This window comes from Mytilus californianus, unplaced genomic scaffold, assembly GCF_021869535.1.
Source record: "Mytilus californianus isolate M0D057914Y unplaced genomic scaffold, xbMytCali1.0.p SCAF_11, whole genome shotgun sequence".
In the NCBI taxonomy this organism is placed as follows: domain Eukaryota; kingdom Metazoa; phylum Mollusca; class Bivalvia; order Mytilida; family Mytilidae; genus Mytilus; species Mytilus californianus.
In genome coordinates this window covers 69,766,367-69,793,279 of record NW_026262593.1, presented here as the reverse complement: position 1 = coordinate 69,793,279, position 26,913 = coordinate 69,766,367, and the positions used below count along the sequence as shown (strand labels likewise).

The 26,913-nt window shown below is 34.0% G+C and overlaps 1 protein-coding gene across 3 annotated transcripts in view; it reads left to right on the top strand.

Moving 5' to 3' along the window:
- Positions 1–1,788: 1,788 nt before the first annotated feature.
- The window catches only part of LOC127720601 (arginine-glutamic acid dipeptide repeats protein-like), a 121,990-nt gene continuing 96,865 nt past the window's right edge, over positions 1,789–26,913 (top strand). For all 3 annotated transcript variants that reach the window (XM_052227269.1, XM_052227271.1, XM_052227268.1), the window contains exons 1-4: positions 1,789–1,933; positions 5,290–5,515; positions 6,160–6,230; positions 14,275–14,377. In XM_052227269.1, the coding sequence (XP_052083229.1) occupies positions 5,290–5,515; positions 6,160–6,230; positions 14,275–14,377 (400 nt within the window). In that variant the 5' untranslated portion in view covers positions 1,789–1,933. The remainder of the gene's footprint in view (positions 1,934–5,289; positions 5,516–6,159; positions 6,231–14,274; positions 14,378–26,913) is intronic.

Here is a 26,913-nt window from a genome sequence, read left to right as displayed (position 1 = left end):
CTTGGATTGGATAGCATACTATTACAACTACTCATGTCATCACAACGCTTGGATTGGATACCATACTATTACAACTACTCATGTCATCACAACGCTTGGATTGGATAGCATACTATTAAAACTACTCATGTCATCACAACGCTTGGATTGGATAGCATACTGTTAAAACTACTCATGTCATCACAACGCTTGGATTGGATAGCATACTATTAAAACTACTCATGTCATCACAACGCTTGGATTGGATAGCATACTATTACAACTACTCATGTCATCACAACGCTTGGATTGGATAGCATACTGTTAAAACTACTCATGTCATCACAACGCTTGAATTGGATAGCATACTGTTAAAACTACTCATGTCATCACAACGCTTGGATAGGATAGCATACTATTAAAACTACTCATGTCATCACAACGCTTGGATTGGATAGCATACTATTACAACTACTCATGTCATCACAACGCTTGGATTGGATACCATACTATTACAACTACTCATGCAGTTTTCAAGCTAGAACTTTTAAACGGCCAAGCTGCAATTTTGTACCCATGTCAAAGTGTGCACATTATCAGGATTTTGATTTTCATAATATTTCTAGATCTAACTATGCATATGTTGATTAAATAACCCAATTGTATGTCCTCCTGACGAACAGTGCAGTAGTTGTCATTACAGTAATCAGGTAAAAAAATGCAATTATGATGAATTTACATGCATGATAAATGGAATTAATGGATAAATCATAACTATCGCTGGTCACCAAGTATGTCTATCACGCACTACCCAATCTTCTACACAATATATACAAGCTACTGATGGGGCCTATTTTCATCTGTTTTTTTGCTATTTTCAAAAATAAATCAACAAACCAAAAATGATATTTAAACTCATTTCATCTCCGATGTCCGTGTGTGTCTACAATGATTAATCATCAGAGTATTTACCGTTTTCGTGATTACCGTCTTATAATTTTGGACTTCGCCATATCAAAGTTTTATTAATTGATAAATGTGAACACCATTTTCAGCACTATTTACTGTATTGTGGCGGTCGTTTTTTGTATTGATGGTGGAGCAGGAGAGAACCACCACCTTCAACAAGAGCACTGAAACGTCTAGTCAATTACTGAGATTGGAGTCCGGACGAACGCACCGTGCTGCCACGTGCGGGGTTCGAACTCACGTACAACCTCAGTGTTGACAGGCTAGTGATACAGAAGGCGAACTACCGCAGACCATTCGACCCTGTCATATTAAACAAATTATTCGCGGTTGACGTTTAGTTTTTAAAACTAGTTTTGAATTCACAATACTGCCTCGGGAGCGCCAACTTTGAAGGCGATAAAGCCCAGATTGAACTGCAGAATTCTTGGAAACCTAGGAAAATTTTTAAACGAAGATATGATTGAATACAGTTAAAACTGTTATAGCCTGGGGTCCTGGCTAATCTTGTCACGCGCAGCTAGATCGGGCCGGGATGCCAGGCTAAAACTGTTAAAGTTACAGCATATCTTACCGAGCTTCTTGATGAAAATTATTTTTTAAAAAAATCAATTTTTTTGGTTGTAAAAGTGAAAAAGAAAATTTTTATTTTATTTATTACAAAATTAAACAGTAGACATATATTGAAAACTGTATTGAACAATTGAATGACTTTTTTCCACATGTAGAGTTATCATTTTAGAGTGAATGCATAACAAAGTGGTTCTAAAAGAAATTGTTGCATGGGAGAGAACTCTGTTAGAAACCTATGCTGATTACCTCCCTTACATCAGAAATTTGTGGCCCCACAGGAAGCTGAAACTCATGGCGGAAAGGACAAAATACGTCTTTGTTTAGGTTGAAAGAAAGCATTTAAGCACTTGTTTCTGTTTATTATTGTTGAACGATTCATTTGAAAATATGCAGAAATACGTATTTCTTTAAGGTAATCACAAAATGTATATCAAGAAATGTCATCACAATGTTTATAAATGTGATATAAACATGATAAACAAACGCCGGCAGAGATAAATACAAAATTATAAATTATGCCCAAATACAAGCCTCTGTGTAAACTAAATAAATGTTTAATTGTCATAAATACTCACAATATTGTTATGATGTAAACTTACATAATACATGACAACAAATTTTTTACGTAAAACGCAATTTTCATCCAAAATTGAAAGTCTTAAAGTTGAATCACAACCTGAAAGTGAAAATAAAACTGTAAATCTAGACAAAAGCAATTATATTTTCTTTTTTCCATATGTGTGTCACGTTCCACAACTTGCACCTATAGCTACATTTGTAAGCCTACTACCCACACACCCGCCACACTTTAAAAATAAATTTGCACTGTTGAAAAAAATTAATTCAATCTCCCTCCACTCCACCAATCCACATAGCCCCATTTATAGAAAGTCGTTCAATCATACTAAAACACCTTAAAACAGATAATACATTTATATCAATGTAGAGTTTATATATATATTTCAATTGCACAGCCTCACCCCCACTGAAAATAATTCACAACACCAATAAAATAACAGCGATTGCACACTGCACCAACCTATAATATGAGAAAAGTATTATACATTTTACAGAATTAGTCTTTCTCCCATACTAACCCCAATTTGCCCAAAAAGATGTTCCTTTTTATAAAAACCTGCAAACTCGCCCCGTCTGAAATTTGAAATATATTTAAAGTTCTGCATACTTCCTTCGCTCACCATAACTATCAAAATAACATGCCCTACTATATGTTGCTTTTTCATCTATATTAAGTCATTTTTGTATTTGCATGAAACACAATGAAAAATGAACTTCAAGTACGAAAAGTCGTAAACACATGAACAGGAAAAAAAAAACCTTTACAAAGCTTGGTTCTGTATATTATTTCAACTACATAGGGTAAAACATGTTTGAAATAATCAATTTTATGTTGTTACAAATTGTTTTGTATAAATAGAATTGTGCAAATTCAAAAGTTTTTTATGATGTCACAGAGTAAACTTGATGTGACTTGGTCATGTTGGTGGTCCTAAGTGACTTGGCAGAACATTTTTTATGCCCCCGCCATAGCGGAGGGGCATTAAGTTTTACCCTTGTGCGTCTGTACGTAAGTACATACGTCCCAAAATTGGTTTCCATTCTCTTAACTTTAGTTTGCTTCAACCAAATGTTATGAAACTAATACACAATGCTTATTACCACAAAACACAGATCAAGTTTGAATTTTGGTTGTGTCACTTTTACCATTGTAGAGTTATGCCCCTTTACAAATAGAAAAAATGGTGAATTTTTTGTTTCCGCTCTCTAACCTACGTTTGCCTCAACTAAATGTTATGAAACTTATACACAAGGCTTATTACCACAAAACACAGATCAAGTTGGAATTTTGGTGGCATCACTTTTACCATTCTAGAGTTATGCCCCTTTACAAATGGAAAAATTGCTGAATTTTTCATTTCCGTTCTCTAACTTTAGTTTGCCTCTACCAAATGTTATGAAACTTATAAACAATGCTTATTACCACAAAACTCAGATCAAGTTCACATTTGGGTAGCGTTACTTTTACAGTTCCTGAGTTATGTCCCTTTATAATGTTATGTGCAAGGGGGGGGGGCATCATCCCATGGACACATTCCCCATTTATTTGAAAAAGAGACAATACTTGTCCAAGACATGAAAGCAGTGAACAAACATGTATTGAAAAAAGCAGAATCTACCAATAAACCTATAAAAACAAAAACATTTTGTGACAAATGACAGGGTTGGCAAATTATCACCAGAGCAGGAAATCCCAAAGGCTGGCCAGTACCCCCAAACATGGCTAATACTGGGCAATATCCCCATGACTGGCCAGTACCCCCAAACATGGGTAATACTGGGCAATATCCCCATGACTGGCCAGTACCCCCAAACATGGGTAATACTGGGCAATATCCCCATGGCTGGCCAGTACCCCCCAAACATGGCTAATACTGGGCAATATCCCCACGGCTGGCCATTACCCCAAAACATGGGTAATACAGGGCAATATCCCCATGGCTGGCCAGTACCCCCAAACATGGTTAATACTGGGCAATATCCCCACAGCTGGCCAGTACCCCCCAAACATGGCTAATACTGGGCAATATCCCCATGGCTGGCCAGTACCCAAAAACATGGCTAATACTGGGCAATATCCCCACGGCTGGCCAGTACCCCCCAAACATGGCTAATACTGGGCAATATATCCACGGCTGGCCAGTACCCCCCAAACATGGCTAATACTGGGCAATATCCCCATGGCTGGCCAGTACCCAAAAACATGGCTAATACTGTGCAATATCCCCATGGCTGGCCAGTACCCCCCAAACATGGCTAATACTGGGCAATATCCCCACGGCTGGCCAGTACCCCCCAAACATGGCTAATACTGGGCAATATCCCCATGGCTGGCCAGTACCCAAAAACATGGCTAATACTGGGCAATATCCCCATGGCTGGCCAGTACCCCCCAAACATGGCTAATACTGGGCAATATATCCACGGCTGGCCAGTATCCCCAAACATGGCTAATACTGGGCAATATCCCCACGGCTGGCCAGTACCCCAAAACATGGCTAATACTGGGCAATATCCCCACGGCTGGCCAGTACCCCAAAACATGGCTAATACTGGGCAATATCCCCACTGCTGGCCAGTACCCCCAAAGATGGCTAATACATGGCAATATCCCCAGAAATAGGTTATATAAATACTGCCCAATACTTATTATATCTATCAAGCTCATTTTACACAGTGATTCAGTAAACACTAGCAAGAGAGATATTTAACTGAATCACCATGGGTGTACTGAAATATCAAGGTTCAACCAGAAGACATGTGTACATGAAATAAAGGGTAACACTATATGCATTTTGTTATGTCATAGAAATAAGAAGATATGGTATGATTTCCAATGAGTCGAATATCCATATATTATGTTTCCACCTGGATCTTATTTCTAAACACTGAATAATATATTTGCCTAGGCACATGAGAGTTGGTAAAAGCACATTTGTGAACAGCCAGAAATATATTTTATCCTTGGGTAATTCTTTAAAATGATGTAGATGTAATATCTATATATCACTTAAACTTTACGTCTTCAAAATAAGCAAAACCTTTATTGTTTATAATTTTAACGAAAAGGCCCCAACATTTTTAAGCTGGACCCTGCTTTTTTTCCCAGCCAGCAATAGAGACCAATTAGTAGTTTGGTTTACTCTTTACAAATTTTGTATAAATATAATTTTTTTTAAATTTAAATAGATGGATAGAAATGAAACAGACATGTTAATAAATAATGGTGTAGGTTATCGATCACCAGAGAGCTCACAGACAACAGAAGACATCACGACACCAGATGGTGCTATAACAATCCCAGTAAAGAAGCAAAAGAAAGGGTCAAGATGGCGGTGTTCAGGAGTCATTACAAAACTTGGAGAAAAGATTGTCTCGTACACTACAGAAGATGGCATTAAATATCGCAAAGGAGGTAATTACGTTTGTACAATGTAGATTTCCAGTTTTACAGCCTTTAGTGCTTATTTCAAAACTTTTCACTTCCCATAGTACCAAAAAAAATGTATTTGGATAAGGGTCATATCTGTACTTTCAGCTAACAAATATGTTGCATGACTTTCATATTTTATAATCAACTTGACAGTGATGAGTTGCAACATGTAAGCGTTTTTCAAATTTGTCAGACACCTAATCCATGATTTAAGATGTTTTAATTATGAGGTGGGGTATGCTTAGGTCTTAACACAACAATGCCTTCAACTACTTGTGATTATTCTTATAGAATAGAAATATCTACCAAATATCAACTACTTGTGATTATTCTTATAGAATAGAAATATCTACCAAGTATCCACCTTCTCTACTTTCTATGTTTTATATCCAATTATTGTAAGACTGAAAATTCTTGTCTTTCAACAAATTTTTATAAAAATGCATGACCAGAAATAATATAAATAGTGTCAAAATCATCATAACTGATACCTGTTAAGTAAATCAATAACTTGTTTTAAGCCTGTAGATGTATTGCTTTTTAAAGAGTTTTGTGTCAGTTAAGAATTGGTCTACCCTATGACCAATTAGTGCTTGAATCAGACTAATTTTATACTTTATTTGCAGATTGTGTTTATCTTGAGAATTCAAATATTGACCAACCGTTTTATGTCTGTGGTATTAAAGAATTTAGATTGGTGAGTATAGAGAATAGTTAAACTCTAAAACTGGCTGGTTTGTATTGAAACTTGAATGATATTTGTGTAATAATAAATGGGGTCATGTGTAGTGGACTTGTATGGTAATATAATTCTTTCCATAACTACATTTTCATTGAACATGTCTTTAATACTTTAATCAAACTTCTTAATTAAAAAAAGATCCCTGTTAGTTCTAGGGGCCCTCACTATACATGCATACTTGGGCTGAAGGTCCTAGACCTTTTCCCTGTTTAAGGATCTTGGAATTTAATACCTGAAGACCAATAGCCCTTTCCAATTTTTATGCCCCACCTACGATAGAAGAAGGGGCATTATGTTTTCTGATCTGTTCGTCCGTACGTCTGTCTGTCCCGCTTTAGGTTAAAGTTTTGGTCAAGGTAGTTTTTGATGAAGTTGAAGTCCAGTCAACTTGAAACTTAGTACACATGTTCCCTATGATATGATCTTTCTAATTTTTATGCCAAATTAGAGTTTTGACCCCAATTTCACGGTCCACTGAACATAGAAATAGATAGTGTGAGTGGGGCATCTGTGTACTATGGACACATCCTTGTTATTAATGTTTTATTGAAAATAAATCAAACTGTTATTTTTTATACGACCGCAAAAAAATTTTGTGGTCGTATATTGGTATGACATTGGTGTCGTAATCGGAAGACACATTGGTTTTCCCACTCTAACTTTAGTTTAAGTGAATGGATCTCTATGAAATTTTACCATAAGGTTTAATACCACAAAAAGAAGGTTGGGATTGATTTTGGGGGTTATGGTACCAACAGTTAAGGAATAAGGGGCCAAAAATAAGCATTTTTGTAACTTCCAGACATAACTTGTGTGTTAGTGTATGGATCTCTCTGACATTATACCACAAGGTTCCATATCACAAAGGGAATGCTTGGATTGATTTTGGGGGTAATTGCTGCAAAATTTTAGGAATAAGGGGCCAAAAAAGGGGCAAAAAACAAGCATTTTTCTAGTTTCATGATAATAACTTGTGTGTATGTGTATGGATCTTTCTGAAATTGTACTACAAGGTTCCATATCACAAAGGAAAAGCTGGAATTGAGTTTGGGGGTAATTGCCCAAAACGTTTAGGAAAAAGGGGGCAAAAAACAAGCATTTTCTAGTTTCATGATAATAACTTGTGTGTTAGTGTATGGATCTTTCTGAAATTGTACTACAAGGTTCCATATCACAAAGGGAAAGCTGGAATTGAGTTTGGGGGTAATTGCCCAAAACGTTTAGGAATAAGGGACCAAAAAGGGCCAAAAATAAGCATTTTTCTAGTTTCCAGACAAAAACTTGTGTTCAAGTGTATGGATCTCTCTGAAATTGTACTGCAAGGTACCATTCCACAAAGGGAAGGCTGGGATTGATTTTGGGGGTAATTGCCTCAAAGTTTTAAGAATTAGGGGCCAAAAAGGGGCAGAAAACAAGCATTTTTCTAGTTTCAGGACAATAACTTGTGTGTAAGTGTATGGATCTTTATGAAATTGTACTACAAGCTTCCATATCACAAAGTATGGGATTATAGAGAAGGAAATTCAAAGGCAAACTTTAGGAGTTTAGCCTGGGTTTTTTAGTTTCGGGGTAATTGCCCTAAACGTTTCGGAATTTGGGGCCAAAAAGGGGCCTAAAAACAAGCATTTTTCTAGTTTCCAGACAATAACTTGTATTCAAGTGTATGGATCTCTCTGAAATTGTACTGCAAGGTACCATACCACAAAGGGAAGGCTGGGATTGAGTTTGGGGGTGATGAATCATAAGGGGGTTCAAAAATTTTGGGGGAGGGATTTTTTTTTTTTTTAAATTTTCCTTTTTAAATTGGTAATTTCTGATTTATATATAAAAGCAAATAATAATGATATGGTTTGAATAGGTAACTTAAAATTTTTTAAAGTTCTTAGACCACATTCATTCTGTGTCAGAAACCTATGCTGTGTCAAATATTTAATTTACACTGCTTTTAAATTATGTATAAAGTAATGGTTAATGAACAATTAAGACAATTTAAAACAGTGTAAGGGAGGTAATCCAAATACAACGTTTTGATTACTTCCCTTACACTGCTTTTAAAATATGTTTAAAGAAATGCACATTTATAAAGGAAGACCAGTAAAAATTTCTGCAAATGTTGCATCTTTTTTTTAACAAAAAATCCATATGAAAGCTTTGACACCATATTTTAAATTCTATTATAAAATAGATAAGTTAGCACTATGGTTAATTTAAATGGGTAATTATGGTTGCAAACTCCATTGGAAATTTGAATTGAGATTATGACCATATCTTGAGGGAAAGAATTTTTTGGGGAAAAAGGGGGGGGGGGGGTAAAAAGAAATTGTGGAGGGTCAATTTTTTCTCATTTCAGATTTCAGAAATTAAAAAGAATTATTCTTCAAATATTATTTTTTTTTCAAATTTCCAATATATTGAAAAATTTCAAGAAGCAATCTTTAATTGCACAGTATGGTGCATTAGATTTGTAAAATCTTTGACCACATTTATTTATTTGTAATACCGAATCTGACCGTGTATTTAGATTTTTAATTTCGGGTCCAGTTTTTAAATTGGTCTACATTAAGGTCCAAAGGGTCCAAAATTAAAATTAGTTTGATTTTAACAAAAATTGAATTGTTGGGGTTCTTTGATATGCTGAATCTAAACATGTGTTAAGATTTTTGATTATGGGCCCAGTTTTCAAGTTAGTCCAAGTTGGGGTCCAAAATTAAACTTTGTTTGATTTCAACAAAAAATGAATACATGGGGTTCTTTGATATGCTGAATCTAACCTTGTATTTTGATTTTTGGGCCCTGTTATCAAATTGGTCCACATTGAGGTCAAAAGGGTCCTAAATTAAACTTTGTTTGATTTCATCAAAAATTGAATATATGGGGTTCTTTGATATGCTGAATCTAACCATGTATTTAGATTTTGGATATTGGACCATAATAGGTAAATTAATAAATTTTAAGTTCTTAGACCACATTCATTCTGTGTCAGAAACCTATGCTGTGTCAAATATTTACTCACAATCCAAATTCAGAGCTGTATCAAACTTGAATGTTGTGTCCATACTTGCCCCAACTGTTCAGGGTTTGACCTCTGCGGTCGTATTAAGCTGCGCCCAGCGGAGCATTTTATTATATTTTATTCTTTAAATTGGGGAAAAAAAATACTATATATACATGATATATTATATACAACAGATTATTATATGCTATAATTGCAGATAAACTATCATTAGCCTTTGATAAACATACAGTTTGGCTTTTTGAGAGCTTTCTCTTTAATATTAATTCTTTGCTTGAATGAGATGAACCTATTGACATAAAATCCTAATGATTAGTATGTAAATCATTTTTTTTCTTTGTCAAAAGTAGCAGTTCCTGACAGAAGCAGGATAAGGTCAAGTATAAGTAATTCCTTGCCACCAGCTAGTGATCAATTCTTTAACTGACTTCTAATGACATCCTTTGCTGTTTGGGTATTTTTAATGTTTTAGATCTCAAGTACAGTCATTCTGCAATTCAATTGAGAAAACTTACGGCCTTATTTATAAAAAAAACATATAAGTCATGTATAACGAAAAACAAATATAACAGACATCAACCACTGAACTACAGGCTCCTGACTTGGGATGGTGGAGTTAAACATGTTTGTGAGCGCTAAACCCTCCCCTGATCTGGGACGGTGGTGTAACAGCACAACAGAAGAACGACCTATAAAAATCAGTTGAAAAAGGCTAAACTCATCAGATCGATGCAAAGCAGAAAAACATCAAACAAAAACACCTGTCTCTATTTCTGCAAGGCATAGGGATTACAATCTGTTTAAAACTTATAATTCAGAAGGTAGAAGACCTGAATGCTTCATACCTTGTATACAGATGCTTTATGTTACGAAGTTTCCGTTGGTCCATTGTCCTTGACCTCACTTTCATGGTTCAGCGAAATTTTATGTGGTCTACATGTCTGCCAGACACGGTTTACCTGACCTCAACCTCTTTTTATTGCCCAGGGATCAAGGTTAACTTACTTGGTCAATTCTGTATCTCAGATACTGTAAGCAATAGGTCAACTATATTTGACGTATTAAATGATTTGTATGGTGTACATATCTGGCTGTCAGGTTTCTCAGATACCATAAGCAATAGGTTAAATATATTTGTTGTATGGTATGATTGCATTGTAAGGTGTACACAACTGTCTTGCATGTTTTATCTGACCGTGACCTCATATCAATTGATCATTGATAATATTGATTCCATTTGAAACTTATACTATAGTAAAACCTTCGTATTACAGTCATTTCACACTTTCACAACATTAACTTAATCATGATAAGTAAAGCAGGTGAGACATTTCAGCTTGTGTACTCTTCTTTTCAAATAGAATACATCAAGTGGATGCTTTCCAAATATCTTGATAGGGTCTTTTCCAACATACAATGCATCAAAGAGAGAACTGACAATTTTTTCTTAAGTTGTTAATCTATTTCAGTTATTTATAAAGCAGACAATTCAATTTATTGTCACTTATATTATTCCTAAAACTTAACTAAATTAATAGTATAGCAACAAAATTTTATGTTGTTTTAAATATAAGGGACTGTAATTATGCCCCCGCCGCAGTGGAGGGGGCATTCAGTTTTACCCTTGTCCATCTGTACGTACGTCCGTACGTCCCAAAATTGGTTTCTATTCTCTAACTTGAGTTTGCATTAACCAAATGTTATGAAACTTATACACAATGCTAATTACCACAAAACACAGATTTGAATTTTGGTGGCGTCACTTTAACCTCTTTATAAATGGAAAAATTCCAAAATTTTTAGTTTTCGTTCTCTAACTAAAGTTTGCCTCAACCAAATGCAATGAGACTTATACATAATGCTTATTACCACAAAACACAGATCAAGTTTGAATTTTGGTGGCGCCACTTTAACCGTTCTAGAGTTATGCCCCTTTATAAATGGAAAAAATTGCAAAATATTTAGTTTCCGTTCTCTAACTTAAGTTTGCTTCAACCAAATGTTATGAAACTTATACACAATGCTTATTACCACAAAATACAGATCAAGATTGAATTTAGGTAGCGTCACTCTAACCGTTCTAGTGTTATGCCCCTTCATAAATGGAAAAATTGCAAAATTTTTAGTTTCTGTTCTCTAACTTAAGTTTGCCTCAACCAAATTTTATGAAACATATACACAATGCTTATTACCACAAAATAAAGATCAAGTTTGAATTTTGTTTCTTTGTAGTCTTGTTCTGGCCAACTTGTTAGAAAACACACAATGAAAACATTTTTGCGATTTTGTTATTCCCCAGCTAGACAAAGGGAGTATGATGGTTTACCCTTGTCCATCTGTACATCTGTCCATACTTCCCGAAATTGATTTCAGTTATCTAACTTTAGCTTGCCTCAACCAAATGTTAAAAAAACTTAAACACAATGCTAATTATCATAAAACACAGATCAAATTTTGGTGGCATCTCTTTCATTGTTCTTTAGTTATGTCCCTTTATAAATTGAAGAATTTCTTAATTTGTTGTTTCAACATTTAGTTCAAAGAAAACAAAACGTGAACATGGTGAATATGTTTGAATTAATACATTGACTCTTGCATTTTTACAAGAAGGGGTATCAGTGTCCCATGGGCACAATCTTCTTTTATTACATCATAGAGCAGTAAACCTTTCAAAAATGAAAAAAAAAAAAATGTGAAAGATATTTAAGACAAGGACTTTGCTAAATACCCACTGGGAGCCTAAGGAATCTCTAGGACACCTTTGGCTATTTATGAATAATTTCCCCTTTTCTTGAAAAATATCAGTAGTTAATACTCTGATTGTCTTCATTTGATTGATTGTTGTCTCAAACATTCATTTCCCTGGTAAAACGTCTCTCTCATCATTGACCAGAATGGGATATTTACATGAGATAATGGTTGATAAGTTGTCATACAATCCCCAGTCATTTCGTAAGCCTTCAATAAAAAGTCAATTCTGCTGTTTGAGAGCTTTCTTCTGTATAGTAATTCACTGTGAAATGATCCATTAGTTAGGACTTGTAGAGCTGAGTGTGATTTACCAATACAAATAAAAACCCAATCAATACAACGCTGATGATGTTATTCTTTGTATAAAGTAACTACAAAATGCTCTGAAAAAATTAAATAAAAGGAGATGTGTGGTGAAATTTTATTGGACAGCAACTCAACAATACGGTACAACCATAAAAATGCATTGAAAGATCAACAGATAAGCTACAAAAACAAGTTTCTTTATAAAATGACCAACCAGAAATTGTCCTCTCTAAACAACATGAACAAGATTGGAATAAGATAAAGATGGTTTGTTGTGTTACTTATTTGATTCTTGACCAAAATTTAAAAAAGAAATGGTTGATATTTTCATTTATAAAATTTTTTAGATGTATATAGGAATCATTGTCTGTCTGTCTGTCCATCTTTGTGAAGTACCTTTTGAGTCCTTAGTCCAATTTTAGAACTGTGTTATATATTAGTAGAACCTAATGGTCCGTTGACAGATATTCCAGATTTATGCCCCTTTGAATTAAACGGGAAGATTTGAGATATGAAGTTGACATGTCCCTGAGTTATGCACCTTTGAATTAAATGGGAAGATTTGAGATATGAAGATGACATGTCCCTGAGTTATGCACCTTTGAATTAAATGGGAAGATTTGAGATATGAAGTTGACATGTCCCTGAGTTATGCACCTTTGAATTAAATGGGAAGATTTGAGATATGAAGTTGACATGTCTGTGAGTTATGCACCTTTGAATTAAATGGGAAGATTTGAGATATGAAGTTGACATGTCCCTGAGTTATGCACCTTTGAATTAAATGGGAAAATTTGAGATATGAAGTTGACATGTCCCTGAGTTATGCACCTTTGAATTAAACGGGAAGATTTGAGATATGAAGTTGACATGTCCCTGAGTTATGCACCTTTGAACATAGAAATTTTGGATATGTTTTATATACTGATTTTAAAAATTTATTATTGAAGCATTTCTTTTCTGAAAGATGATTTAAATTTTTACAACATTTTTAATATAAATTTGCAGTCACATAGAAATTCAAATATCTTTTTCTGAAATACCTAATGGCACAATCTTCCACAGTGGAATACAAAATAGTGAAGAATCAGTGTAGATAAAAAAAATCACTTACCACTATAATTTCAGAATTAAAGATGAAAACAAACCACAGGTATAAGTAAAAAATACTGAATAAAAGCATATCAGAGGTTGTTTTTAAAGTAATTACACCTTATATAAGAAAGCCAGATTTTGATTGGTTGATAGCCAGTGTATTTTTCGCATATTCTAATATTTTTTCCTCATTTCAAACGAATTTGCCTGTTTTTCACCACCGCCGGTGAATTTACCTCAAATACCATGGTATTTGCCATTTTGGATATTCCTTTTTTACCCTCTCAAGCATTTTCCCACCAAAATTTTTCTGATATGACGTTACATTAAAAAGCGAGCTAACGGGTATTAGTACATGTATAATTCCTGCAGTTCTATGATAATATCCTCTTATCCTCAAAATTATGCATAATCATGTTAATGAATTAGTTTCAATCCAAATCTATTCGGTGTAATAAAACAGATATATCATGTTATGGAGGGGTATTTGCGAAAAATACCAGTCTTGGGACCGAATTTCCCTCGCCTAGCTACTCGGGAAATTTTACAGTCCCTTGACTGGTATTTTTCGCAAATACCCCTCCATAACATGATATATCTGTTCATTATTATGCTATGTTGTATGGTTTTAAGAAAAATAAACCTGTGTAAAAAAAATTGTGAGAATGTGCAACAACATTTTGGGTTTTACTTTATAACAAATGTAAAGCAGAAAAAAGTAAAACTTTCAATGAATCTCAACTATTTTAAATGGATGTGATTAAGATAGGACTTCTACAGATGCCTTATTTACATAATCTGTGTATGTTCATAAAAGTATATTTATTGTTTTAGACCAAGAAAGACACATTAGTAGCCACTGTCAAATGGTACTTCAGATCTTCAGAGGTTCCACATAATGTGTACCAACATCTGGTCCATGACAGACACAGTGAAAGTAAGTACATGGCTAGTAGTCCCACAGAATGTGACAACATCCATTTCATGGTAGTCACACTTAAAGTAAGTAGTCCCACAGAATGTGACAACATCCATTTCATGGTAGTCACAGTTAAAGTAAGTAGTCCCACAGAATGTGACAACATCCATTTCATGGTAGTCACAGTTAAAGTAAGTAGTCCCACAGAATGTGACAACATCCATTTCATGGTAGTCACACTTAAAGTAAGTAGTCCCACAGAATGTGACAACATCCATTTCATGGTAGTCACAGTTAAAGTAAGTAGTCCCACAGAATGTGACAACATCCACTTCATGGTAGTCACACTTAAAGTAAGTAGTCCCACAGAATGTGAAAACATCCATTTCATGGTAGTCACAGTTAAAGTAAGTAGTCCCACAGAATGTGACAACATTCATTTCATGGTAGTCACAGTTAAAGTAAGTAGTCCCACAGAATGTGACAACATCCATTTCATGGTAGTCACAGTTAAAGTAAGTAGTCCCACAGAATGTGACAACATCCATTTCATGGTAGTCACACTTAAAGTAAGTAGTCCCACAGAATGTGACAACATCCATTTCATGGTAGTCACACTTAAAGTAAGTAGTCCCACAAAATGTGAAAACATCCATTTCATGGTAGTCACACTTAAAGTAAGTAGTCCCACAGAATGTGAAAACATCCATTTCATGGTAGTCACAGTTAAAGTAAGTAGTCCCACAGAATGTGACAACATTCATTTCATGGTAGTCACAGTTAAAGTAAGTAGTCCCACAGAATGTGACAACATCCATTTCATGGTAGTCACAGTTAAAGTAGTCCCTAGGATGTATCTGATACACAATATACATGGTTGTCTTTTGTTGGTGTATTTGTTATTCGTTTTTATGTCCACCCGTAGGCGACAGGGGCATTAAGTGTTACCCTTGACCGTCTGTCTGTCCAATTTTTGTTTTCATGTCCTCAGACACATTCTTCTTTTATTTTGGTTTGCACATAAATCAGGCCATAGTTTTCTTGTTATACGACCGCAAAAAATTTGACGGCGTCGACGTCGTCGTCCGAAGACACATTAGTTTTCGCACTCTAACTTTAGTTTAAGTGAATGGATCTCAATGAAATTTTACCATAAGGTTCAATACCACAAAAGGAAGGTGGGGATTGATTTTTGGGGGTTATGGTACCAACAGTTAAGGAATTAGGGGCCAAAAAGGGGCCAAAAATAAGCATTTTTGTAACTTCCAGACGTAACTTGTGGGTAAGTGTATGGATCTCTCTGACATTGTACCACAAGGTTCCATATCACAAAGGGAACATGGGATTGATTTTGGGGTTAATTGCCTCCAAATTTTAGGAATTAGGGGCCAAAAAGGGGCAAAAAACAAGCATTTTTCTAGTTTCATGACAATAACTTGTGTGTAAGTGTATGGATCTCTCTGACATTGTATAGCAAGGTTCCATATCACAAAGGGAATGCTGGGATTGATTTTAGGGGTAATAATTTTAGGAATTAGGGTCCAAAAAGGGGCAAAAAACATGCATTTTTCTAGTTTCATGACAATAACTTGTGTGTAAGTGTATGGATCTCTCTGACATTGTATAACAAGGTTCCATATCACAAAGGGAATGCTGGGATTGATTTTAGGGGTAATAATTTTAGGAATTAGGGTCCAAAAAGGGGCAAAAAACATGCATTTTTCTAGTTTCATGACAATAACTTGTGTGTAAGTGTATGGATCTTTATGAAATTGTACTACAAAAGCTGGAATTGAGTTTGGGGGTAATTGCCCAAAAAGTTTAGGAATAAGGGGCCAAAAAGGGGCCAAAAATAAGCATTTTTCTAGTTTCCAGACAATAACTTGTGTTCAGGTGTATGGAAATCTCTGAAATTGTACTGCAAGGTACCATACCACAAAGGGAAGGCTGGGATTGATTTTGGGGGTAATTCCCTCAAAATTTTAGTAATTAGGGGCCATAAAAGGGCAAAAAAACAAGCATTTTTCTAGTTTTAGGACAATAACTTGTGTGTAAGTGTATGGATCTTTATGAAATTGTACTGCTAGGTTCCATATCACAAAGGGAAAGCTGGGTTTGAGTTTGGGGGTAATTGCCCTAAACGTTTAGGAATTTGGGGCCAAAAAGGGGCCAAAAACAAGCATTTTTCTAGTTTCCACATGTAACTTGTGTTCAAGTGTATGGATCTCTCTGAAATTGTACTGCAAGGTACCATACCACAAAGGGAAAGCTGGGATTGAATTTGGGGGTGATGAATCATAAGGGGCTTCAAAAAATTAGGGGGGGGATTTTTTTTTCCTTTTTTTTTCTTTAAAATTTTCCATTTTAAATTGGTTATTTCTGATTTATATATAAAAGCAAATAATAATGATATGGTTTGAATAGGTAAATTAAAAAATTTTAAGTTCTTAGACCACTTTCATTCTGTGTCAGAAACCTATGCTGTGTCAAATATTTAATTACAATCCAAATTCAGTGCTGTATCAAGCTTAAATGTTGTGTCCATACTTGCCCCAACTGTTCAGGGTTCGACCTCTGCGGTCGTATCAAGCTGCGCCCCAGCGGAGCATTTTATTGGAATTGTTTTACATTTGTCATTTTAAAGCTGAGTTAATCATGTTAATGTGGAAAGGAGCAATACATTCCTTTTTATCATGATGATGCCAGCTGAAAACAGATCTTTGTAGTAATTTTAACTTCATAAACAGTTGTTAAAATTGTAAAGAATTGCTTGCAGATACTGTAAATTCAGAATTTTTGCCTGCATTTAATATTGTGATTTTTTGGAGAAAGAACAAAACTGAGATTAATTATTCTGATTTAAGTAAATGCTGCGAAGAATATATATATATAATCAATTTTAAAGTGTGAGTATTTTTTGTCATACCTATTCTGTCACAATTTTCACAGTTATCAAACCATTGAAAATATTTCGGAATATCATGATTGTAGAAATGCATCTCAAGCAGGACAAGGCTTACAAATTCTTGTTTTTGCAAATTTATATGATCTGTATCCCCATGTGGACCCCCTTGCCTTCTGAGCATGAAATAAATTGATAAATAATATGTTTAAGATTACATCTGTTGTAAGAAGGCCAGGTGAAAACCACACTTTGATATCAGTATACTTGGGAAATTTACAAAGGATTACATAAAATTAGCATTTATTGTTGTTAAGATTCTTAAAATTTTACCAATATTTTGTACATCTTGTGTATTTGTTGATATTTGTTTGCAAGTCTGACTTGTAATAGGAAGGAAGCATTATAAGGACTTAGTGAAGTGTATGATTGATATTGACAACAGTATATAACATGCTATTTTATGGATGGATGTTAATATCAGTGAAATAGACGCAGGAATTGATTTCATTATTTGTGAAATAGACACTGAAGTATATAACCTGTGTGTTAATTGAGAATATTGAGGTTAGTAATGCAAAGAAGATAGTGTACAAGTATTTATGAAAGGATGTGGAAAGGAAATTGTTTATTAGATTCATCACTAATAAATTCATGACTGTTCGAGCACCAAACAAGATCGTTCAGTGTCTTGGTACATACATTTTAGCTGATTTTTCATTTTCATCTGCCCCAAAATTTTGAATATAAAAGCCTAATTCTTTGTTCAAAGGTATTTCATATGGAAAGAATAAAAATGGTATGTAAATAATATAGTTGGTAAAGAACATCGTCCTGAAACTTTGTCTACTCCAAAAATTGACTGCTAAAATGCCAATATTTACCCGAATGTTATTAATTGTAGTTGCATATAAATTTAACTTTGGCACAACTCTTTCTGTATTTGATTCTTTAAATACTTATTTCAAAATGAATTTATAAAAATTTGATTATCTGCAGTTTTAAGCAATAAATACTGTAAATTCAGTGCTGTAATGGGACCAATAGTGTTAAAGTGTGTTATCATTAATGTACATGTACTGCTACAGAACTGCATATCAGAACTTTTTATTCAGTTTTAACTATATTTTATGTTGAAAAAAAAAGATTCGCCTGTAGGAAAATAATCTTTGGTCTTGATATTTACAGTGTATACTTGTGATTACAAGTGACTGTATGTAGATGCATATGTATTATATGATAGCATATTTAATCAAAGTCATTTTCACTCAAAATCAACAAAAATCACCTTATTTTTTACAGTGATGAACTCAACACCAGCAAGAGCGATTTTTTGACTCACCACGTTCTAAGTTGAATATGTACTGCATAAAAGCCACATAAAAATTTTCCAGTATAAGTGAGAAAAAAAAAGTACGAGACATACACAAATGTAAAAACAAACACACATTGCTATTTTAGTTTGCTTGAGATAAGTTCTTTAAACTATAACTAAATACATGAAAGAGTATTTTAATATATTCATTTGATCATTGATGTACAAATATATGATTTGATCCAGTGTTATACTTTAATGAAATAAACAGGATAAAGATAAAGCAAAAAATAAAGAGTTCAATTAAAAGAATTTAAAAAATGGGAATGCATTATGTTATGAAGTGACAGCAAATCTGCAACACAAATAAAATCAGAGGTCATTATATGGTCTCTCTTGACCTATAATTGTTTACTTTTTACACATTGTGACTTGGATGGAGAGCTGTCTCATTGGCACTCGTACCACATCTTCTTATTTCTATCTCACAAAAGATCATTTTAGTGTCTATACGTGATACCATCTGTTAAGATCAATATTGTCCTTACTCTATGCAACAATTCAATAAAGATTTCTAAAAATTGCCATAAAAACAAAAATCTTAATACAGATGTCAATTCTCTTGATATCAATGGGATTTTCCCGATCTTGAAAAAGAAAAAGAAAACATTAATTTCTGGAAGAAGGAGTCAAACTTCAACATCAGGGACAACAAAATCTTCATATTCCTCAAATTGATAACCATTGTCAAAATATAGACTGTCCATATTGTTTACCCTGTTTTTTATTTCTTTGATTGCTGATTGTAAAATTATTGTAATATTTAACAGCAAAATAAAAGATAAAATATCATAGCTAAATAACTAACTATAAATAGGTATTAGAGTGTAGGAATCAGTGGGTTAATTACTGTAAACATATGCCTTCAGTAACTGTGAACATTCTTTGATGCAGTATTAATGTTTGAGGGGCGGAAAGACCTTTTTCGTGACGTTAGGATTGAGCCGAGTCATTTCAAGATTGAATTAGAACGGTCACATTATTTTCACAGGAATTCAGGATTTGGCATTTATTTTCTAAGTGAATTTAGGATGAGACCCCTCCTACCCCCTCTCATATTTTGTTTCTAATTGTGTTTGTTGTTATTTATTATATATCATTATCATAGAGGTTTAAGTGCCCTCCTGTACTAACTTTATCACATATAAAAATAAGGAGATGTGTTATGATTGCCAATGAGACAACTGTGTTACTGTGTATTCATTATATTTTGTTGTGTACCTATTTTATTGATTTCATGGATATTGGGAAATCATGATTTTGAATGTTTAACGAAGTATAAAAATTCTATTGGCTTCTATACAAACTTTTGCAAAACCAGAAAATCAAATAGCCTGGGAAAAAAGTTACCCACGATAATAAATGAATCCAATGTTCATTTAAATTGCCTATTGTTTTTCCCTCAGGTGGGGGAGAAGGGGGGGGGGGGGGGGGGGGGCACTTCCTATATACAAGGTGATAGGACATGCCACTGGAATAAATCACATTTTCCAGCTTGTAAATATATAAAAAGGTGCGAAAAACTATCAGAAATATATGATAAGGTCAATAAAGGTCCAATTATTTGTTACATGCATGAAAGCCCTGTATTTTTTTCACAGCTGCAAGTCTTGCTGTAAGTAAACATTACATAAGGAATTTTAGGTATTATTCAGATCTGAATAATACCTAAAATTCCTTATGTAATGTTTACTTACATAAGGAATTTTAGGTATTATTCAGATCTGAGCTCCGAGCAAAGGTGATAATTTCTTGAATATGCCGGAATGTGATTCTTTTTCAACCAACATGGGAAAAGGTAACATTTTTCATTTTTACCTACGCAATGTATGAAAAGGTATACATTTTTCAAATCCAAATTATATGAAAACGGTGGGGTAACAGAATCCCAGCAGCACTCCCTATCAATTAAGTATTGAAATGCTCCCCCCCCTCCAAGTTTATTCCATTGATCATGATTGAACAGGGGTTGATTCAGACCTAAAATAAAACCCTGATTAACCCCACTGCAAAAAGTGCATGATCATGTGCCTGTCTTCAAGTCTGGAACCTCATCAGTGGTTGTCTTTTGTCAAATCATGTTTTTTGTCATCTTGTGAATTTGATGTTAAACACAGATCGTTTATTGTTACTGATCAATTTATCCACAAGTGATATAGAACTTGACATATTGTATAGACGCTTCATAATTTATTGCACAAAATATTTACTGGTTTACAAGTACTGAACAAAAAATTTGATTCATTTCAAATTTTGAAAACTTTGATTAATAAGGGATATGACTTAGAAAATTTAGTCGTTTATTAGAATACAGCATTGATTTTACAGTTTTCTTCTGGTCATATAACACTGTGCTTTTGCCTTGTATAAACTTAACATGCTTAACATTTATGGATACAATATGATATCTTTTGACTTATACTTTAATTATAGTTTTGTCAATAGCACAATGGATAGGTTTTGATATGACATAAGGATATATGTATCAGATTTCAGAATGCGAGTTCTTATTTTTGTGATACTCACCCAGTCACATTCTTTGCAACAATAATTTCTGAATGTACAGTAAACTAGAATTTGGTAAAGTATAAAAAAGATAATTTTTGTTTATACTGCCATACTATACACTAGATCCACACGGTTCCCATTAGAGCCTCATCAAGTCATCATTAATAATAATAAACAATACAGCTGTTTTAAGTTACACCTAAATAACCAAGCAGACAGCAACATTTATGTTAAAACTGATATGTGTAATGATATAAATTATGAATGATATTTCATGTGTCAGGTTGTTAGACCCCCACACATGTATCATATGTGCAAAGATAAACATTTAAGGATAAAACACTAGGATGAGGACATATGTCAGGTTGTTAGACACCTGCACATGTATGATATGTGCAACGATATAAAGCTTAATATAAGACACTAGAATGGTGACATATGTCAGGTTGTTAGACACCTGCACATTTATGATATGTGCAACACTATAAAGCTTAGGATAAAACACTAGGATGAGGACACATTTCAGGTTGTTTGAAACCCATACATGTATGATATGTGCAACAATATAAAGCTTAGGATAAAACTTTATAATGAGAACACATGTCAGGTTGTTAGACACCCACACATGTATAATATTTGCAAAAATATAAAGCTTAGGATAAAACACTAGAATGAAGACATATGTCAGGTTGTAAGACACCCGCACATGTACGATATGTACAACAATATAAAGCTTAGGATAAAACACTAGGATGAGGACACATGTCAGGTTGTTAGACACCCACACATGTATGATATGTATAACGATATAAAGCTTAGGATGAGGACACATGTCAGGTTTTTAGACCCCCCACACATGTATGATACATGTATGTATAACGATATAAAGCTTAGGATGAGGACACATGTCAGGCAGTTAGACACCCACACATGTATGATAAAACACTAGAATAAAGACACATATTGCTTTGGTTATACTTTTAACAGTTAAGTCTTAAAATTTGACAACAGGAATGCTGGACATCAAAATAGACCCAAACAAAGACTAACAACAAAGCACAGTCCATATAGCTTAACTTGGTGCAGGCACAAATGATGGGGGAGTAACTTCTATGTCATTTGTTCTCTTGATGGAGAGTTGTCTGATTGATTTAGTCTCTTGGTGGAGAGTCATTGGCAATCAATTAACAAATCTTATTATTATATTTAACCAGTTTCACATTGTTCCTCATGAACACATTGTATCAGATGAGCAATCATTTATTGAAAACCATTATCATATATAGCCTTCAATTATAGACAAGTGTCAAGATTTATTTTGTATTATCATGATTATTGCAAAGAATGGGACAGGATGAACACTGCTGTACTGTTCAGTAAAACTGGCACTAATTCTTATTAATCATATTCTCTTACAACATGCATGCCTTAATTGATCTCACAAATAGAATGTTTATGGTCAATAAATGAATAGAAATGGCTAGAACAGGATTAATCCAGGGAACAATAAAAAGGGAAAGAAAAAGTGATGTGTGTAGGGGAACAAAACTCTTGAAATTCAAAAACAGTTAGAAGTAAGAAACAGTGTCCCTAATATGAAGTTTGGCTTGCTTAAACAATCAGAATCATTTAAAAGCTGATTATGCTGTATGGGTTTTGTTCATTGTTTAAGGCCTTACAGTGAAATATAGTTGCTTAAATCCACATCATTTAGTCTCGAGTAGATAGTTGTCTTATTAGGAATCATACCACAATTTTTTATTGTATGTACATCATTACTTTCTTCAGCAAAATGCAATCAAATAGAATATAACCATGGTTGCCATTGGTTCATGTCTGTAATACTTGTTTTTCGTAAATTGTTTTGTTATAAATTAGGCCATTTGTTTTCTCAATTGAATTGTTTCATATTTTTCATGTCAGGGCCTTTTATAGCTGACTATATGGTATGGGTTTTTCTCATTGTTGAAGGCCATAATGTTGCCTATGATTGCTAACATCTACTTTATTTGAACTTGGGTGGATAGTTGTCTCAATGGCAATCATTATCCACATCCCCATATTTTTATATAAGCAATTCAGGAGTCTTTAATTCAGTGGTTGTCGTTGGTTCATGTCTGTCATATTTTGTTTCTAAATTGTAATGTTATAAATTAGGCCCTTAGTTTTTTCATTTGAATTGTTTCACAATTTTCACGTCTGGACCTTTTATAGCCGACTATACAGCATTATCATCTTCATTTGAACTCTGGTGGATTGTTGTCTCATTGGCAATCATACCATATATATGTGCAATGCTAAGTAACATAAACTAAAATTCTTTGTCTTATAAAAAGATATTTAAAAGTAGAAAGAAAGTAAAAATTTCACAGCCGTAAAAAATAAACAATTGGAAAAGGTTAATAGGAGCGAAATGTCCCCTTTATTTTACCCCTTTAATAACTTATTAGTATTAAATGCATTGGAACAGTTGTAATTTATAACTTAATAATCAGTGTTGGGAAATTGTCCCTAAGCCTAAATAAGAAGTCGAAAAATTTCTCATTGACAATGCATACATCGGATTGAGTTAATTTAAACAAGACATGTTACTGGAATGATAATCGATTTGTGGCTTAGATATTGTTAGATTCCACAAGGAAATGAAATGAATTTTCTTTATGATATGGAGCAGTAATGTTATTAGTAGTAGTTTAGTACACATTGATTGAGAAGTGAGATATCTGTTTGTTGGGGGGTTAATTGGGGGTATAGAGTGATGCAAAAAAGGGGTATGCAATATTTCCTCAATTTAGTCCACATTGATTGAAAAGTATGAGATCTGTTCCCTGTGGCTAATAGTTAGGGATTACGGGGATACCATATTTTCTCACATGTATATATGTAGGACTCTAAAGTGCGTTGGGGACGCTAAAACGCGATGGTCACGTTAAAGTGCGATGGCCCACGCTAAAATGCGATGGTTTGATACGCTAAAGTACGATGGTCTGTGCTATTTAATGAAACATGCTAATGTCTGATGCCACGATACGCTAAAGTGCGTTTTTCCGCGAAAGTGCATTTGTTCGCAACGTTAAATAGCAATATGACGCTACAAGCCATTTGTACAAACAAAAATGGACATGCCGGTAAACTAGAATGTTTGTGATTACGGGGATACCATATTTTCTCACATGTATATATGTAGGACTCTAAAGTGCGATGAATACAGTGTCCCTAATATGAAGTTTGGCTTGATTAATCAATTAGAATCATTTAAAAGCTGATTGAGAAGTGAGATATCTGTTTGTTGAAATACAGTGAAATATAATGAAATATAATTTTCAACTTCTTATTTAGGCTTAGGGACAATTTCCCAACACTGATTATTAAGTTATAAATTACAACTGTTCTAATGCATTTAATACTAATAAGTTATTAAAGGGGTAAAATAAAGGGGACATTTTGCTCCTATTAACCTTTTCCAATTTTTATTTTTTATGGTATTTCCGATGTATGCATTGTAAATGATTGCTAATCTGATTGCTCATCTGATACGACGGGTGCCACATGTGGAGCAGGATCTGCTCACCCTTCCGGAGCACCTGAGATCACCCCCAGTTTTTGGTGGGGTTCGTGTTGCTTAGTCTTTAGTTTTCTATGTTGTGTCATCTGTACTATTATTTGTCTGTTTGTCTTTTTATTTTTGGCCATGGCGTTGTCAGTTTGTTTTCGATCTATGAGTTTGACTGTCCCTCTGGTATCTTTCGTCCCTCTTTGTGCAGATGAAGGATTTTTACTTGACAAGAAAAGAGAAACAAATGATCCCAATCCGGAACATTTTTGATCAGTGCTAGAAGAGTTTGTATGCGGAGGAGTTATTTCCCAAAAAATCATCCACAGTAACAGAAATGCAAACCTTTGATCCCGTTGTGTCGGCGGGGACAAACGTTTTTCTGTCAAGATATTGGAAAAGGGACTTCTCATAAACATAGAAACTGACGATAGTAAGGGGAAAGTGTATACCGTAAAAGAGAGCGAAACGGCAAATTACACCAAGTGTCAAAAGTATTTTTAAAATTCGTCCAAATTTAATTTAGAAACTCCTATGTTTTTAATCCCATATCATTTACTTGCATGAAATAAAAGCTACTTTTTAACTTTCTATTTGAATTATTTTATAAAACAATTTTTTACAATATGGTTCGTCATATCTGTGAAAGAGATGATTACTCGTCAACAAGACAGTAACATATATATATATATATATATATTACGACCAGAGGTTCACACTGATTTGGAAGATAAAATCATCTCTTTTGTCATTTTTTAATTGATCCTCTTTGTCAATTTCTAGATGTTCTATGATTGCCAATGAGACAAGTTTCTATCCAAGGTTATTAACTATAGGTTACCGTATGGCTAACCCCGCAGATAGTTTTATATAACGACCAAATGGTATCAAAACGACCAGTGTAAAACAATTCAAACGAAAAAAATAACGAACTGATCTATATACAAAGCAAAAAAAAAAATATATGTGGTGTATTTTGTCAACGAAACAACTATCCACCATAGACCAAATGTCGTTGATGTATGCACCTAATAACATTATTACCTTCAACGTGGAGCCTTGGCTTACGTCGCATAGCAAGCTATATAGGACCACGAAATGACTAGTGTAAAACAATTCAAAAGAGAAAGACCACTGCATGATTTATAAATAATACAATAGACGAAAAACTTGTATGAACACAGCAAAAAACAAAAACCATTGCCTGAACCCCATTCCTGTTACACCATTGCACTTTAGCGTGTCATATAACATCGCACTTTAGCATGTCATCTGATAGCACTTTAGCGTGTCATCTGATCGCACTAAAAAAAAACAACCATCACACTTTAGCGTCTGACACCATCGCACTTTAGCGTAGACCATCGCACTTTAGCGTGACCATCCACACTTTAGAGTCCTACCTATATAATGGAGAAATTGTGTTATTAGCAATAATTTGGTACATATTGATACGACATGAGATATTAAGATATTAAATAAGTAATAAAATAATGTTTAATGTACAACTGCAAGGTGTGAACATTACTTAATGATATTGGCCATTTAATTAGCCATTGTTTTATTTTATTGCTACTGATACTTTCTGCATGGATGAGGTTCATTTTTAGTTTTAATGTTTGGATCTCCTCCCTACAGCAAAGGAATTACTTTGTACTCTCTTTGTCTGTTAATCCATCATTATATTGGTCTGTCTGTCTTTTGGCAAATTACAAGACGTCTTCTCTATCTGTTTGCCCATCATAATATTTGTCTGCCTGTCTTTTGGAAAAATACAAGGCCTCTTTCTGTCTATTTAACTATCATTATATTTGTCTGTTTGTCTTTTGGCAAAATACAAGGCCTCTTTCTGTCTATTTAACTATCATTATATTTGTCTGTTTGTCTTTTGGCAAAATACAAGGCCTCTTTCTGTCTATTTAACTATCATTATATTTGTCTGTTTGTCTTTTGGCAAAATACAAGGCCTCTTTCTGTCTATTTAACTATCATTATATTTGTCTGTTTGTCTTTTAGCAAAATACAAGGCCTCTTTCTGTCTATTTAATTATCATTATATTTGTCTGTTTGTCTTTTAGCAAAATACAAGGCCTCTTTCTGTCTATTTAACTATCATTATATTTGTCTGTTTGTCTTTTAGCAAATACAAGGCCTCTTTCTGTCTATTTAACTATCATTATATTTGTCTGTTTGTCTTTTAGCAAAATACAAGGCCT